At 42.4% G+C, this 13063-nt stretch overlaps 2 protein-coding genes across 12 annotated transcripts in view; one reads left to right on the top strand and one right to left on the bottom strand.

Moving 5' to 3' along the window:
- LOC105231310 (uncharacterized) overlaps positions 1-13063 on the bottom strand; it is a 78523-nt gene that overhangs the window by 48264 nt on the left and 17196 nt on the right. The gene's annotated exons all lie outside the window — the stretch shown is intronic.
- Positions 2205-6543, top strand: LOC105231309 (long-chain fatty acid transport protein 4). Of its 4 annotated transcripts, none has more exons than XM_011212534.4 (5): positions 2205-2726; positions 3963-4372; positions 4436-5056; positions 5123-5324; positions 5384-6543. In XM_011212534.4, the coding sequence occupies exons 1-5, from the start codon at positions 2655-2657 to the stop codon at positions 6323-6325; spliced, it is 2247 nt and encodes a 748-aa protein (XP_011210836.2). In that variant the 5' UTR covers positions 2205-2654; the 3' UTR covers positions 6326-6543. The 4 variants fall into 4 exon arrangements, with proteins under 4 accessions (XP_011210836.2, XP_011210837.2, XP_029408360.2 ...); XM_011212535.4 differs by having other exon boundaries at positions 3966-4372; XM_029552500.2 differs by having other exon boundaries at positions 2205-2720.

Genomic DNA, 13063 nt, shown 5'->3' on the forward strand with positions numbered 1-13063 from the left:
TAAGTCAACTACAAAGTTTTACTCTAGGATGGCATTTTAAGCTTCTTACGTACAGCTGCAAATTAACCCATTGGTTTTCGGAAAAGGCAAAAGAACAGCTGGTATGATGAAAAGTACGTGTCGTAGTGGGGAGTAAGAGACTGCCTGAAGAAGGAAGCGAGACACATTTGCAGACAAGCGAAGAGAGAGGCCGATATGCTTTACAAACCGGCCAACAGGGATAATACTCGAAAATTCTATCGAAAGATGCAGAAGGCTTGAAAACCGGAGCCTAGTCTTGCAGAAAACTCTGAGATGATCAGGTAACTGAAGCCCAGATCATACTGAAATTGTAAAGAATTGTAGTATGGAGCGGACACTCAGCAATTATCCGTCTGAAGAGCAACAAAGGGGCGAGGGCCAATGGATTGCCGGCCGAGCTATTCAAATGTGGTGACGATGAACTGATAAGGACCTGGAAAATCAACAACTGACCACATATTCACTATGCGCCAAGTCTTGGAAAATACCCGTGAAAAGGCGACAGACACACATCATCTCTTCGTCGATTTCAATGCAGCTTTTGACAGCACCAAAAGGAGTTGTCTTTATGCCGCTATGTCTGACGTTGAATAATATCAAAAACTTCGGCAGGATCGGGAAGGACCTCTCCGAGTCGTTTGATACCAAACGAAGTTTCAGACAAGGCGACTCCCTTTCGTGCTACTTCTTCAATCTACTCTGGGAAAAATAATTGGAGCTGCAAATCTAAATATCGAAGGTACAATCTTCTATAAGAGCGCACAGCTGCTGGCGAACGCCGATGATATTGATAATGGTTTTGGTGGTGAATGAGGGTTAGAGTTTTCGAGAGAAAGGTTCTGCGTAGCATAACGCCAAATATGTATTTGCGAAGTCAATAGTTTTGTTGATTGCCACCCCCTTCATAGGTCTATACACCAGTGAGAAACTTGAATTGAATGATCCGCTTTTCATCGGTTCTTATTTCGGTTTATTTCAATAATTGTTTATTACATAGTTTAATTTCTAATCATTTTTTGATTGACTAAACGAAAATAGTCCCGCTGCAGAATACAGAGAGAACGTAAACCAGTTGTGGTCCGCACTCGATCGAAAACCCACCAGTTTGGCACTAGCTTCTTGCTCGTGTATGTATGTACCATATGTTGTAGAAATATGTGTTAGTTCGCGTGTTCGAAGTTTGCCGGTGCCACTCGCGTGTGCTTGTTTTTGTTTTCTCTATGGGCTACACTTACGAACGTGGAAAGAGAAGAGAAGTAGATAATGATAATTAGCTCATGGGCGATCATCGTGTACAGAAGTGTGCAAAAAAGTGTAAAGTTTGACTGCTTCGCTAGTCGTTTTTGCTTTGGCGATTTCTACATAAAAAAATTATATGCGCGACGTTATTGTGTTGTAAAAACAACTTTCAATTAAATTTTTGTTCAACTTCTGATCGTTAACGTTTACCAAATCATCGCTGGCGAAAATTTACCGACTCCACATTTTTGAGCAGTCGCGTGAATATTTATATGCGATTGTTAGGGTGGGCCAGAGCTTTTATATAAACTTTTTAGTGTGCCTAATTTATAAGCTTGTCAAGTTGTTAGGAATATTGTGGACTAAGTATAGTTTGCTTTTTAGGCTTTAGTAGCCGTTAAACGCCATTGTGGCTGAAGATGTGTCTACTAGAAAGATATGGGCTTAAATGGCGATTATGATAAGGCCTAAGGTTATAAAAATAGTTCTTCTATTACTCATCGAATAATCAATCAGCCGAGAAAAGTGAACTGCTCTGAGAGAGTAACATGACATCAGTTGAACTTGTGGTCGACTAGCCTCTAATTATTTCTTAAATAAAGACGTAATATAGCGCAGTAGCTCATTGAAAGCTTCAGCATTAGCATTTAAGAATGCACCACAACGGTTTCTTATGGGAAAAAACTGGTTTCTGAGGTAGAGGCGATAGCGATCACCCTATCATAAGAATATAATGGAGCTCGCCAGTAAGTACATACTGTCTGTGTGTATGGAGTAAGTAACTTATGATTTTATGTTGCGGAATAGTCGCCGCGCCGGCCAGGTGAGTCAAAAGCAACGAGTTTTGCTGAGCTGTGTGCAGCAGTTTAGCAGGCGCTGGAGCACTGGAGGTGTGTGTGCGTGTGTGGGTTTGTTTTTGAAATTGCGAATCGCAGCAATGGCTCAGCCGTAGATCGGCTGGAGTCAATGCAACGGCGAACGCGGCTGTGGCCAGAAGTGAATATTGTGTAAGATTACACTTTGCTCGACCGCAAACGGCGCGCGGTCTGTGACAGAGCTAAAAGTGAAATCGTGCAAAGCGGGCCGTCAACACAATTGTGCGCATAGCCGCGACTCAGTACAGCATCCGCGCAGCAGTGCTACAGTAGAGTTAACGCCAGTGTAGTGCCCGTACCACCTGTGGCTACATGAATGAAATTAAGTTTTCGAAGTCGTGAATTTTTCTTTGAACTCGAAAGATGCGCTTCCATTCGAAGACGCTTGTTATTTAATAAGTACACGCAATCAATTAACTGTAAATCGTGAAAGCGTGTTAATAAGTGAATCTAAAGTGGAATAGCGATAGTTTTATGTGTGCGGAGGAACGTGCCCAGTAGTGTCCAACAACCGGCGTCATGAGTGCTGCCATGGAGGGGTCAGGCGAGGTCAACGCCGTTGATGCGCAGAATAATGAGATCAATGCAAGTGTAAGGCCAAGTTAAATGGAACTGAAGCAACTTAAGTAGAGTTGTTCAAAAGCGAGCGGGAAAGTGTTTAAAATAGCAAAGAATGTGTCGTACACACATGTACAAACATATATGTAGAGAATATGCGCGATTTTGCTGACACACTTCAGCTCAGGGCACTTACAGAAATTTCGACTCTGTCTGTCCGAAAACATATCCACATTTTCACGCTCAAATTTATGTAGACGTGTATTCAAGCCTAGCTTGCTTAAATAAAGTATGTGCAATCTACCATGCAAGGTGTACAAATCCATCAAACACTGCAACAACTACAAAGGCACATATCAGCCGAACACCGCGCTTAAAAGACATGCCAAAGAAGCAACCACAAAGCCAGCCACACACACTGGCCTCCACCGCAACTCGCAAACATTTTTATTTGAAATCTCTACTTTCAAAACACAGCAAAAGCAAATAAACAAAATTTCGGCGCAGCCACTTAAGCTGAGTTATGTCTTTCTTATGTGCATCAACAGTGCTGGCTGTGCATGTGTGTATGTAGCCACCTTCTGCACTATTTTTGCTTCTGAGTTATGGCACTTTGGAGCTGCGAGTGAACTGAAGGTGCTTGTTATTTGTTGTTGCTTTTTTTGTTTGTTTTGCGTCTTTTACTGTGTTTCAGCAACCAGTTGAGCGACTAAATCGAGTTCAGGGTACAAAAAGTCAGCAAAGCGCCGCTTTGACTATGGGATCAATATCATATTGCATTTAAGTGGTTCTCAATTAACAGAGAAACTGGTTAAATCGCATTTATCGTGCATACGAGATCGCTATCGCAGAGGTCTACAGCCATTTTAAACGGTGCACTATTCGCTGTGTTCAATAGTATTTTCTAAACTAATTGGGCGACTTGGGGCCTTGATTATTCGCGCTGTAGGAAAAGTACCAGCAACTTGTAATGCAAAATAATTCATTTTAGAATGACGACTTAGGCGCGAAAGGGCAGACTAAATAAATATTTTTGCATGTATTAGTGAACATGTCGCCGTGCAGGTTTGTTGGCGCAGTTCTCTGCTACTTCAGAGGCGGCGATGTCGAACCCCATAATTAAATAAATTAGAAGTGATTTGTATAATGATTTCAAATATGTTAAGAGAGTAATATTTACCGTATTTTATATGATTGAGGCAGCTGTAATACGAATAATATATGCAACAGCGTCAATGTGTAACGATTTCTTATCTTACCTCTTATCAGCAGACAAGTGTCGGGGTCAAATTGCCGCTCGAAAAAGATGAACAGCGCAACACAGAAAGTAGCGAAAAAGAGTCAAGGACGCCACATACCACTATTGACGTGGATGGAGACGACCAAAAACAAGTACACAAAGACCCCAAGCAGAGTAGTTCGAATGGCAACCAAAATGGCACAGGTCCAGGCTCTACAAATCAGCAGGTCACAACTGACGAAACCACGACGAAGTCTAAACTACTTTTGGTGGTGCTCACAGCGAGTATCGCAGTCGTGGTCGTCGCGCTGCTGTGGAGTTTCTTTGGCTGGACCAGTGGTCTACCAGCCTTAGTTGTCGCCATAATTGTTATGTTACTAGTGACATTGGGCTGGCGTTGGTTCTATATAGCGGCCGTAACTACTAAACGAGATATTACGTGAGTAATTAGAATTCTCTAAGCTTACATTTCTAATGAAATTTCTCGTCTTCTTCTCATTAGCGCGTTATGGGCCTATATAAAGCTGCTCGTACTCATAAAGAGATATGAGCGGAGAAACGTTTCTATAAGTGATATATTTCAAATGAACGTGTCCAAGCATCCGGATAAAATTGCGATCATTAGTGAGACGCAGTCTTGGACATTTCGGCAACTGGATCAGTTTGCCAATCGCATTGCAGACATATTCCACAGTCACGGCTACAAAAAGGGCGACGTGATTGCACTCATGCTGGAGAACCGCGTCGAGTTCGTCGGCATATGGTTGGGCCTTTCGAAGCTTGGTATTATAACAGCACTTATTAACACCAACCTCAAGGAGCGCTCACTAGTGCACAGTATTACCGTGGCTAAATGCTTAGCGCTTATCTACGGCGAAGACTTTGCGGAGACTGTGGAAAGCGTTGCGTCTGAACTTTCAGCAAAATTGTATCAATTCAATAATGAAATTAATAAGGCAGTCCGAAACTCAGCAGAAGATTTGGCCACCTTGATGAACTCATCCACACATGTCACATCACAACCGAGCACCATTCAACACCCAAATCATCACGACAAGCTAATGTATATTTACACATCCGGCACCACGGGTCTACCTAAGGCTGCAGTAATCTCCCATTCCCGGTAGGTTAAACTATGAGTTTAAGACAAGGGTTGACGAATGTTTCTCATCTCAACTAATATTTGCAGGTACCTATTCATAGCGGCGGGCATTCACTACACTTTGAATTTCAGAAGTCAAGATGTGTACTACACTCCACTGCCGCTATACCACACAGCCGGTGGAGTTATGAGCATGGGGCAAGCGTTGCTCTTCGGCTCGACCGTAGCTATTCGGAAAAAGTTCTCAGCTTCGGGATATTTCAGTGATTGCGTGCGCTACAACTGCACCGTAAGCAAAATCAATTAAATAAGACACCAATTCGTGTAATATAATTTATATGTCTTCAGATAGCTCAATACATCGGCGAAATGGCTCGTTACATATTAGCCACACCCCCAACGGAATACGATCGTTCGCATAAAATTCGTATGATATTCGGTAATGGGCTGCGTCCGCAAATCTGGTCGCGCTTTGTTGAACGTTTCAACATACCAAAAGTGGGTGAATTCTACGGAGCTACAGAGGGAAATGCCAATATTATGAACAACGACAACACTGTTGGCGCAATTGGATTTGTTTCGCGCATTCTGCCACAAATCTATCCAATATCCATAATAAAAGCGGATCCCGATACGGGTGAGCCCATACGCGGTGCCGATGGTTTGTGTAAACGCTGTGGCCCCAACGAGTCAGGCGTATTCATTGGCAAAATAATCAAGGGCAATCCGTCCAGAGAATTTCTGGGCTACGCTGACGAAAGCGCCTCTACGAAGAAAATAGCACGTGACGTGTTCAAGAAAGGTGACATGGCATTCCTATCGGGCGATCTCTTGACGTCTGACGAACGCGGCTACCTCTTCTTTGTCGACCGCACGGGCGATACGTTTCGTTGGAAGGGCGAGAACGTGTCCACAAGCGAGGTGGAAGCTCAAGTTAGTAATATCGCTAATTACAAGGATACAGTCGTATATGGCGTGATGATACCGCATACGGAAGGTCGCGCTGGTATGGCGGCGATTTATGACCCACAGCGAGAAGTGGATCTCGAACGCTTCGCACGGGATATGGCGGAGGCGCTACCAGCCTACGCCAGACCGCAGTTTTTAAGATTCCTAACTAACATCGACCTCACCGGTACATACAAATTGCGTAAGGTAGACCTGCAGAAAGAAGGCTACAATCCGAATGTCATACAGGATGAGCTTTACTACAAAACGCCCGCCGGCAGTTATGAGACATTAACGCGTGATATATACGATAGAATAAATAATGGTGACATTCGGTTTTAACTTACTTAAATTTAATTTAGTTGTAGACAGTGTTATCAATATTAGAATATGAGTATTCCTAGAAATATCAACTAAAGGCAGTTTTCTATAACTGTAATCGCTAATAATGCGTGTGAGTAATTTAAGTTACACTGATTTATTGTACTCATTCTAAATACGAACGGCTGAAAACGAAGTAGATGTCAAATCGCTCACTGTTTTCGAGTCAAAATTTAATATCAGACTCTTCGTCAACTTAGTCAAAGTTCTTCCGTAAAGTATATATGTAAGTATGTACCTGTGTACGTAAATACTGATCGGATTGAGGAGATGTGAAGGGCTGCGTCTACCGGCTGGGCTTGCAATAATTAACCGCAAACGCAGGCGAAACGGATTCCGTTGACTTCCTCTTCTAATTTATTTTCAATCTAATTAAATAATGGCTCGAAGCAATGCGAGCAGTTAGTTCACCTGCAATATGAATGGCGCTTCATTGTAATAATGTGAGTGCAGTTTGACTTTGCGCCAGAAAAAAGAACACAACAAGGAAACTATTTCACTTAACTGCGACGCACTTTGCAACTGGGTCACAACATTCATCGGGACACGAATAAAAGCGCCATTTGTGTGCCATTATTATTTCAAGGTATAAATAAAGGCCATTAAATTAAAGGCTTTCAACATTATTCATACAATCGCATGAAGAGAAGAGGAAGACTAGCTATTAAAATATAAAAGCATTCAGCAAGAAGCAGAAGGAAGATAAACGAGAATAGATACAAATTTAATATGGTCCACAATCACTTAGAGCAATCAACATGAGTGCTCGCAAACAGTGTACCAGGGCATACTGGAATAAACAGGTTCCTACAGGGTTTGTCCGGAAAGTGTTAGGTCATTATTTTCTTCCGCCTAGTCTGTACTTCGAAGCGTGCGCGTAGCGAGCGGCTGATCAGTTGTCTCCGAGCTCCTGGAGAGTCAGGACAAACATTTTCGCGCGACATGTTTCTGTGAGTGGTGCAAGCCGAAAATGCAGCGTTCGTTAGAGCAGAAGTACGCGATTAAATTCTGTGTGAAACTCGGTAAATCTGCGACAGAGACGTTTGATATGATCAAGCAGGCTTACCCAGATGTTGCGTTAGCAAAAAGTGCTCTGTTTCGATGGTACCAGGTCTTTTGGAGGGTCGGGAAGAGGTCGCTGATAAAGACCGTAAGAATGGGCAAATCCAAAGTGAAAACGATGCTCATTTTTGTCATCAAAGGCATCATCCACCATGAATTTTTTCCATCTGGACAAACGGTCAACGCCAAGTTTTACGTGGAAGTCATCACGAGACTGAAACGAAGGGTCAATCGGGTCCGACAAGACATCGCTATCTAACCAAGGCCGCCAACCGAACGCTTCCGCAGCGACCGTATCGCCCAGATGTGGTCCCTTCTGACTTTTTGTGTTTCCTTGCCTGAAAACGCCGATGAAAGGGGATCCAAGCAGCATGCATCTCGGCTACCAAGGCTATTCCGGAGAATGTCTAAGTCCTATTACTTCCCCAAACCCTATATACATGTTATTCTATATGCCATTACGGCAGCATAACTCCAATGGAGCCTGAGTGGAGTTCTGAGACATTTCATGCTGACCAAACACAAATTGCCGTAACGAGGTGCGAACTCCGCGGTTGCACTTTCCACACCACACTATTATGCTATGCTAATTTTTATAACTTTTTCACTTTTTGCCAGGCATGCCATTTCGAAATTTGTTCCAATGTGACACTAACTTTGTAGAGACTTGAAAAAAGTGATTTTATATTATATCATACTCCGTCATTGCTGAAGGTTGCGTAAATTCTATTCTTGCCAGTTGCCTGCCTTGCTTCCATTCATTTTATCATTTCGCCACTTCATCATTGTCGTTCGCATGCGACACGACGAACCGCCCTTGCCATCGCGCTGTTGTCGGGCACAGCGTGTGCGGGGGTCGGGTGGCAGCGATGCTCGTAATGTCAAGCATTTCGTCAACGTTGTCGCGGTTAAATGAAAAAAAAACACAGAAATAGAATCATTTGCAGACCGCTGTCACAATTATGCATTGTTGTTGCTGCTATGACAGCGAGAAGCAGCACGCAGAGACTGTGGGAGAACATTCTACTCTACTGCTGCGGCAATTGGAAGTCATCGGAAGTTATGTGTCGCTTTCAAATGTAATTGGAACTTCCGCAGCGCTGCAGCGTCTCGTTTCTTTTTCGCTCTTTGCTCTTCTATTTTCATACATTAGAAAACTTTCTCTTCCCTCTTTATTTTAACCTACATGGATGAGAGGTGGTGCAGCGCCAAGCTTTCTTTTGTTCATTCGGCTATATTAGTTGCTTTGTTCGACATTTCGTTCATTTTACGAGTCCACTTAGCATTTCATAGAGTGCAACTTGCATTTCTATTTTATATCTCTCCCTTAATTTCCTTTATAATTTTATTGCGCTTCTGCTTCATTTTTGCACTTGCCTCCTCTCCTCTCATTCGTTTAGCGTAATTTTTGTTCGTTATTTAAGTGGCTTTTTCCTCAAACGCCTCGCCGAGGGTTGTCATAACCTCATAAACGGTGCTAGGGTTGAATGCAAACGTTGCGCTGTGGTAACCACTGTCAAGTAATGACTAAAGTACACATTTTTAATCTCATAAATCAATATCAAATAATTATTATTTATCAATTTCCAAAAAATTTAAAAATTTTCAACGAAAAGTTCAGAGAAATCGGGGAATGATCATCGTGTTCATCCACTTTGACTTCATGAAAACTTCTGTGACTTACAGGGTTTGTCCGGAAAGTAATACAACTGAGTCGATTTAAAAAGATTTATTGAGTTTTTTGAGAACTTCCACGTAAAATTTGGCGTTGACGGTTTGTCCAGGAGGAATAAATTCATGGTGTCAAAAGAATATGAGCATCGTTTCACTTTGGATTTGCCCATTCTTACGGTCTTCATCAGCGACCTCTTCCCGGCCTCCAAGAGGCCACCGAAACACAGCACTACTTGCTAATGCAACATCTAGGTAAGTCTGCTTGAACATATCAAACGTCTCTGTCGCAGATTTGCCGAGTTTCACGCAGAGCTTAATCGCATACTCTGCGCTAACGAACGCTTCATTTTCGGCTTGCTCTACTCACAAAAACACGTCGTGAGAAAATGTTTGTCCTGACTCTCCAGGTGCTCGGAGACAACTGATCAGCCGCTCGTTCCTTAGCTAGGAACGTCCTCTACAGAATCCCGTTGGTGCGCTCACGCTTTTTAGTACAGACGCAGCGGAAGAAAATCAGTCCTATTTCTTTCCGAACAAGCCTTTTAGTCTCTCTAATATGGGCGTTTAAATTTTAACTGTAAACTAGCGTGTTGCTGCTCTTAAATTTGCATCCAAACTTTTTGTATTTTTGTATTTTTTTAGCGCGGATCTGATGGCTTGATACTTTCTGTCAATTAGCGCAAGTTGTTAGTAGATTTTTACGAAATTCGCTCGTTTGGCCGCCAATGCTCGGCAAATGTTTCACTTTATTTGGCAATCTCAGTACGAGCATCAAAAGTTAGTAGAACAGTTAACGCTGCAGTTTCCAATTGTCAAAAAAACAAAAAAAAAAAAAAACGAACTTTGACTACTGTAAAATCGAAATTCAACAAAATGCAGAGGCAGAAAACAAATTCCGCGGCACTTGTAACCATTTCACTTCATTTGCACACAGAAATGCTGTCTCAAGCAAACAGCAGGCGGAGCCGAAGGGCGCTCGAACAAGTAGGTGAGGCAAGGAAAACGCTATCGAAGAAAGTTCGCCTTTCGCCTATATATTTTTCGCTTTTGTTCCGATTTTATCTTTGCGCGGAAGCCGCGTCTACTGCCAAGTGGTGCATAAGCTTATCTTGAGACAAATCATTGAAAACTACGAATATTCGCAAAAAGAACTCGCTGGCGAATTTGAGCGAAGGCCAAGGGAAAATAAGAAATAATTACAATGAAGTTTGTCGAAACTACAGTTGTTTGCATTTATTTGCCATTACTTTATTTATATGCACATACATACATACATACATATTTTTATATCCTTCACCACCTCTTTAATGTATTCAGCGCCCATTTTCTGTGCGTGTGTGTGTGTGTGAGTATTTTTTCATGTTTCTTCATGGCAGCCCTTAGTTTTTGTAGTTTTGTGCTAAAAGTGAGACTTGACAGTGGCGTGCGCTGGTAACTCGATTTTTGTGGCACAAAAGAGCCATTAGGGAGCGTCTTTGCAAGATTTGTATGCTAATGCGACAGCGTCAAGACATCTGTACAAAAGCAACTAAGGAAATTATGTACATGGCTTTTGCTTTTTTAGTTTTAATTGAATGTGGTAATTTCGGCAATTAAGCAGCTTGACAATAAGCATGACCATGAGGATGATAATGAGGAGAGAGTTCTGTAGTTAGCTTAACTGGCGGAGCGGGGCGCTTAGTGAATTCCTTAACTGCATTTTGCAGGGGTTTTCGAATTTGTATAATTTAAAGAAATGATTTCATGATTTGAGGAAAGTTTCTCTAGTTCTTAAGTCACGGTCAGAGCTTAGGCAAAAGAGAAAAGAAATCATGATTTAAAAAAAATTTCATATTTCCGCCGATGGTGTGATTGGGACTTACGCAGTTACCAAAAGAGAAAGAAGTATATAATTTTAGGAAAATTAGGACTTAAGCCATCAACCATCAATGCTGCGAAGACCAAGCCACACTAAATGGTGCGTGTGCCGCCTTGCTGGCCATTGCTTCCCCTGACGCCCACGCAATTGCCAAATTATCAAAAGAGCTGCTCAAATTACAGTGATTGCAGTGAAATCATATTGTGTATTATTTATATGATCTGTTATGACTTTTATGAGCTTCACTAATTCAATTGTTTATCTCTGCGCATTTCGGACGCGGCATCTGAATTACAAATAAGTGACAGTTAATGTAATGCGTGGAGTGTGGCGCCAGCTCGCATTTCACGAGTCTGGCTGTGACTTGAGCCGCTGTATTTCTGCTGACTCCGAGCATTTTCTCGTGTATTTTATTTTTCCAATTTTTGTGTTACTTTTCCGCTGGCAGACCGTTCTCCCCATGTGGAGTGCCGTTGCTTAGTTATCTCTGCAGTGGTTGACAGTTGCAAAGTTTTTCATAATTTTGTCACTGACTCAGTCCGCTCAGGCGTTCCTAAGCGCTTGCGCTTGTGTGTGTGTGCGCGCTCCTGACAGTTTCGGCTGGCATATGCTCGTTTACGCCAACTTTACTTTACTTTTAATCGTTGACACAAACTTTTCGCCAAGGGGCTAAAACACTTGCACAAATAGTGCCAACACTCATGATTGTCACATTGCTTTCTGCTATGCTCATGCAAACACATTAACTTTTAAATATGTGTGAACGCTCACACACTCCCCGACATACTCCCCGACACACTCACCAACACACTTGCCGACACAAACATGTGCATGTCTAAGCAGTTTCGTGTGTTGTTTTGAGTTTGACTTCGGTTTGGTGCGGGGTGTGAGGCGTGGTCTGTTGTCCACTTAACTGCACACACAACTGCTGCTACTTATCTGCTGGGACCAACGCAGCCACTTCGGTTGCCGCCGAGGCCTGCTCTGGTTTTGCTGAGTGCCAACGCCATCGCTTCCGGTGAAACTTTTGATTCGGCAGCCACAATTACGATCACACCAACATACTTACACACATACGCATACGTAAGTGTGAAAATTACTTGCGGATATCCGCAGTCGCTAGCCCATTCATATGGCAACCGCAATGACTTAGGAGTGTTTCCTTCAACAGGCGAAGAGTCCTTACTTCAACTCTACTACTCTGCTGCAGTGTCTCCTCAATTGCTTTGCTTTGCCTGCAGTGCTTTTGTTTTTCGACTTTTTTTTTGGTATTTTGGCCAAACTCGAGGTAAAGTTTTACATATTGTGACAGCGCAGTTACCATTTGTCATTCTCATAAATTGTATTACGGCATACGTAGATTGAGAAAAATATGACGGCGAACCAAAAACAACAGTTGGCAGCATGATTTTTGTTATGTGGAGAGCGCAATATGCGGGACGGAGACTGCACACGAGTTAATCTACTTTCCTAAAATAATGGACCTTCGTTTTACTTTACCTTTAATATATCATTACTCTTAATAACTTCGGTAGAGTTATAGATCTGCCTATATATTTAGCCTTACTTAAGAAATTTGGAAAACCTTTCCGATATTCCACTTCAAATCCAGAAATAGAAACAGAAACGTAAACCGTCCATGCCTGCTGCAGAAAGCTATTGCGTAGAGACCGCGCTGCTCAGTGAGATGTCGCGTATACGCAGCGCCGCGCTCAAAATGTGGCGAATACCTTTACTTCAGTAACTGAGTACACGCTTTCTCTTTTACCATTTTAATATGAGATTTTCGTGTGCACGAGGTCTTGCTGGTGTCGCCTCGTACCGCTCTTTTTGCACACATGTCTATATTATTTACTCTAAATTGGTTTAGTTTCTCATTTGACAAAAACAACAAGCTTCGCAGTTGTCGCCGATTATAGCTGTTATTTTTGACATATGCAACTTGTGCCAGAAAATGCTTATTTTTTTTTGCGTTTTGGTCAAAGCTTGACTTTTTGCCGTCGGCACTACTCGCTTTTCCACTTAAGTTTTAAAAGTGTTACATCATTAATCACAAAAGTTGCGAACCAAAGTTTGGCGAACACACTCACCCGCACCACCTCTAT

The sequence above is a fragment of the Bactrocera dorsalis genome, chromosome 5, assembly GCF_023373825.1.
Source record: "Bactrocera dorsalis isolate Fly_Bdor chromosome 5, ASM2337382v1, whole genome shotgun sequence".
In the NCBI taxonomy this organism is placed as follows: domain Eukaryota; kingdom Metazoa; phylum Arthropoda; class Insecta; order Diptera; family Tephritidae; genus Bactrocera; species Bactrocera dorsalis.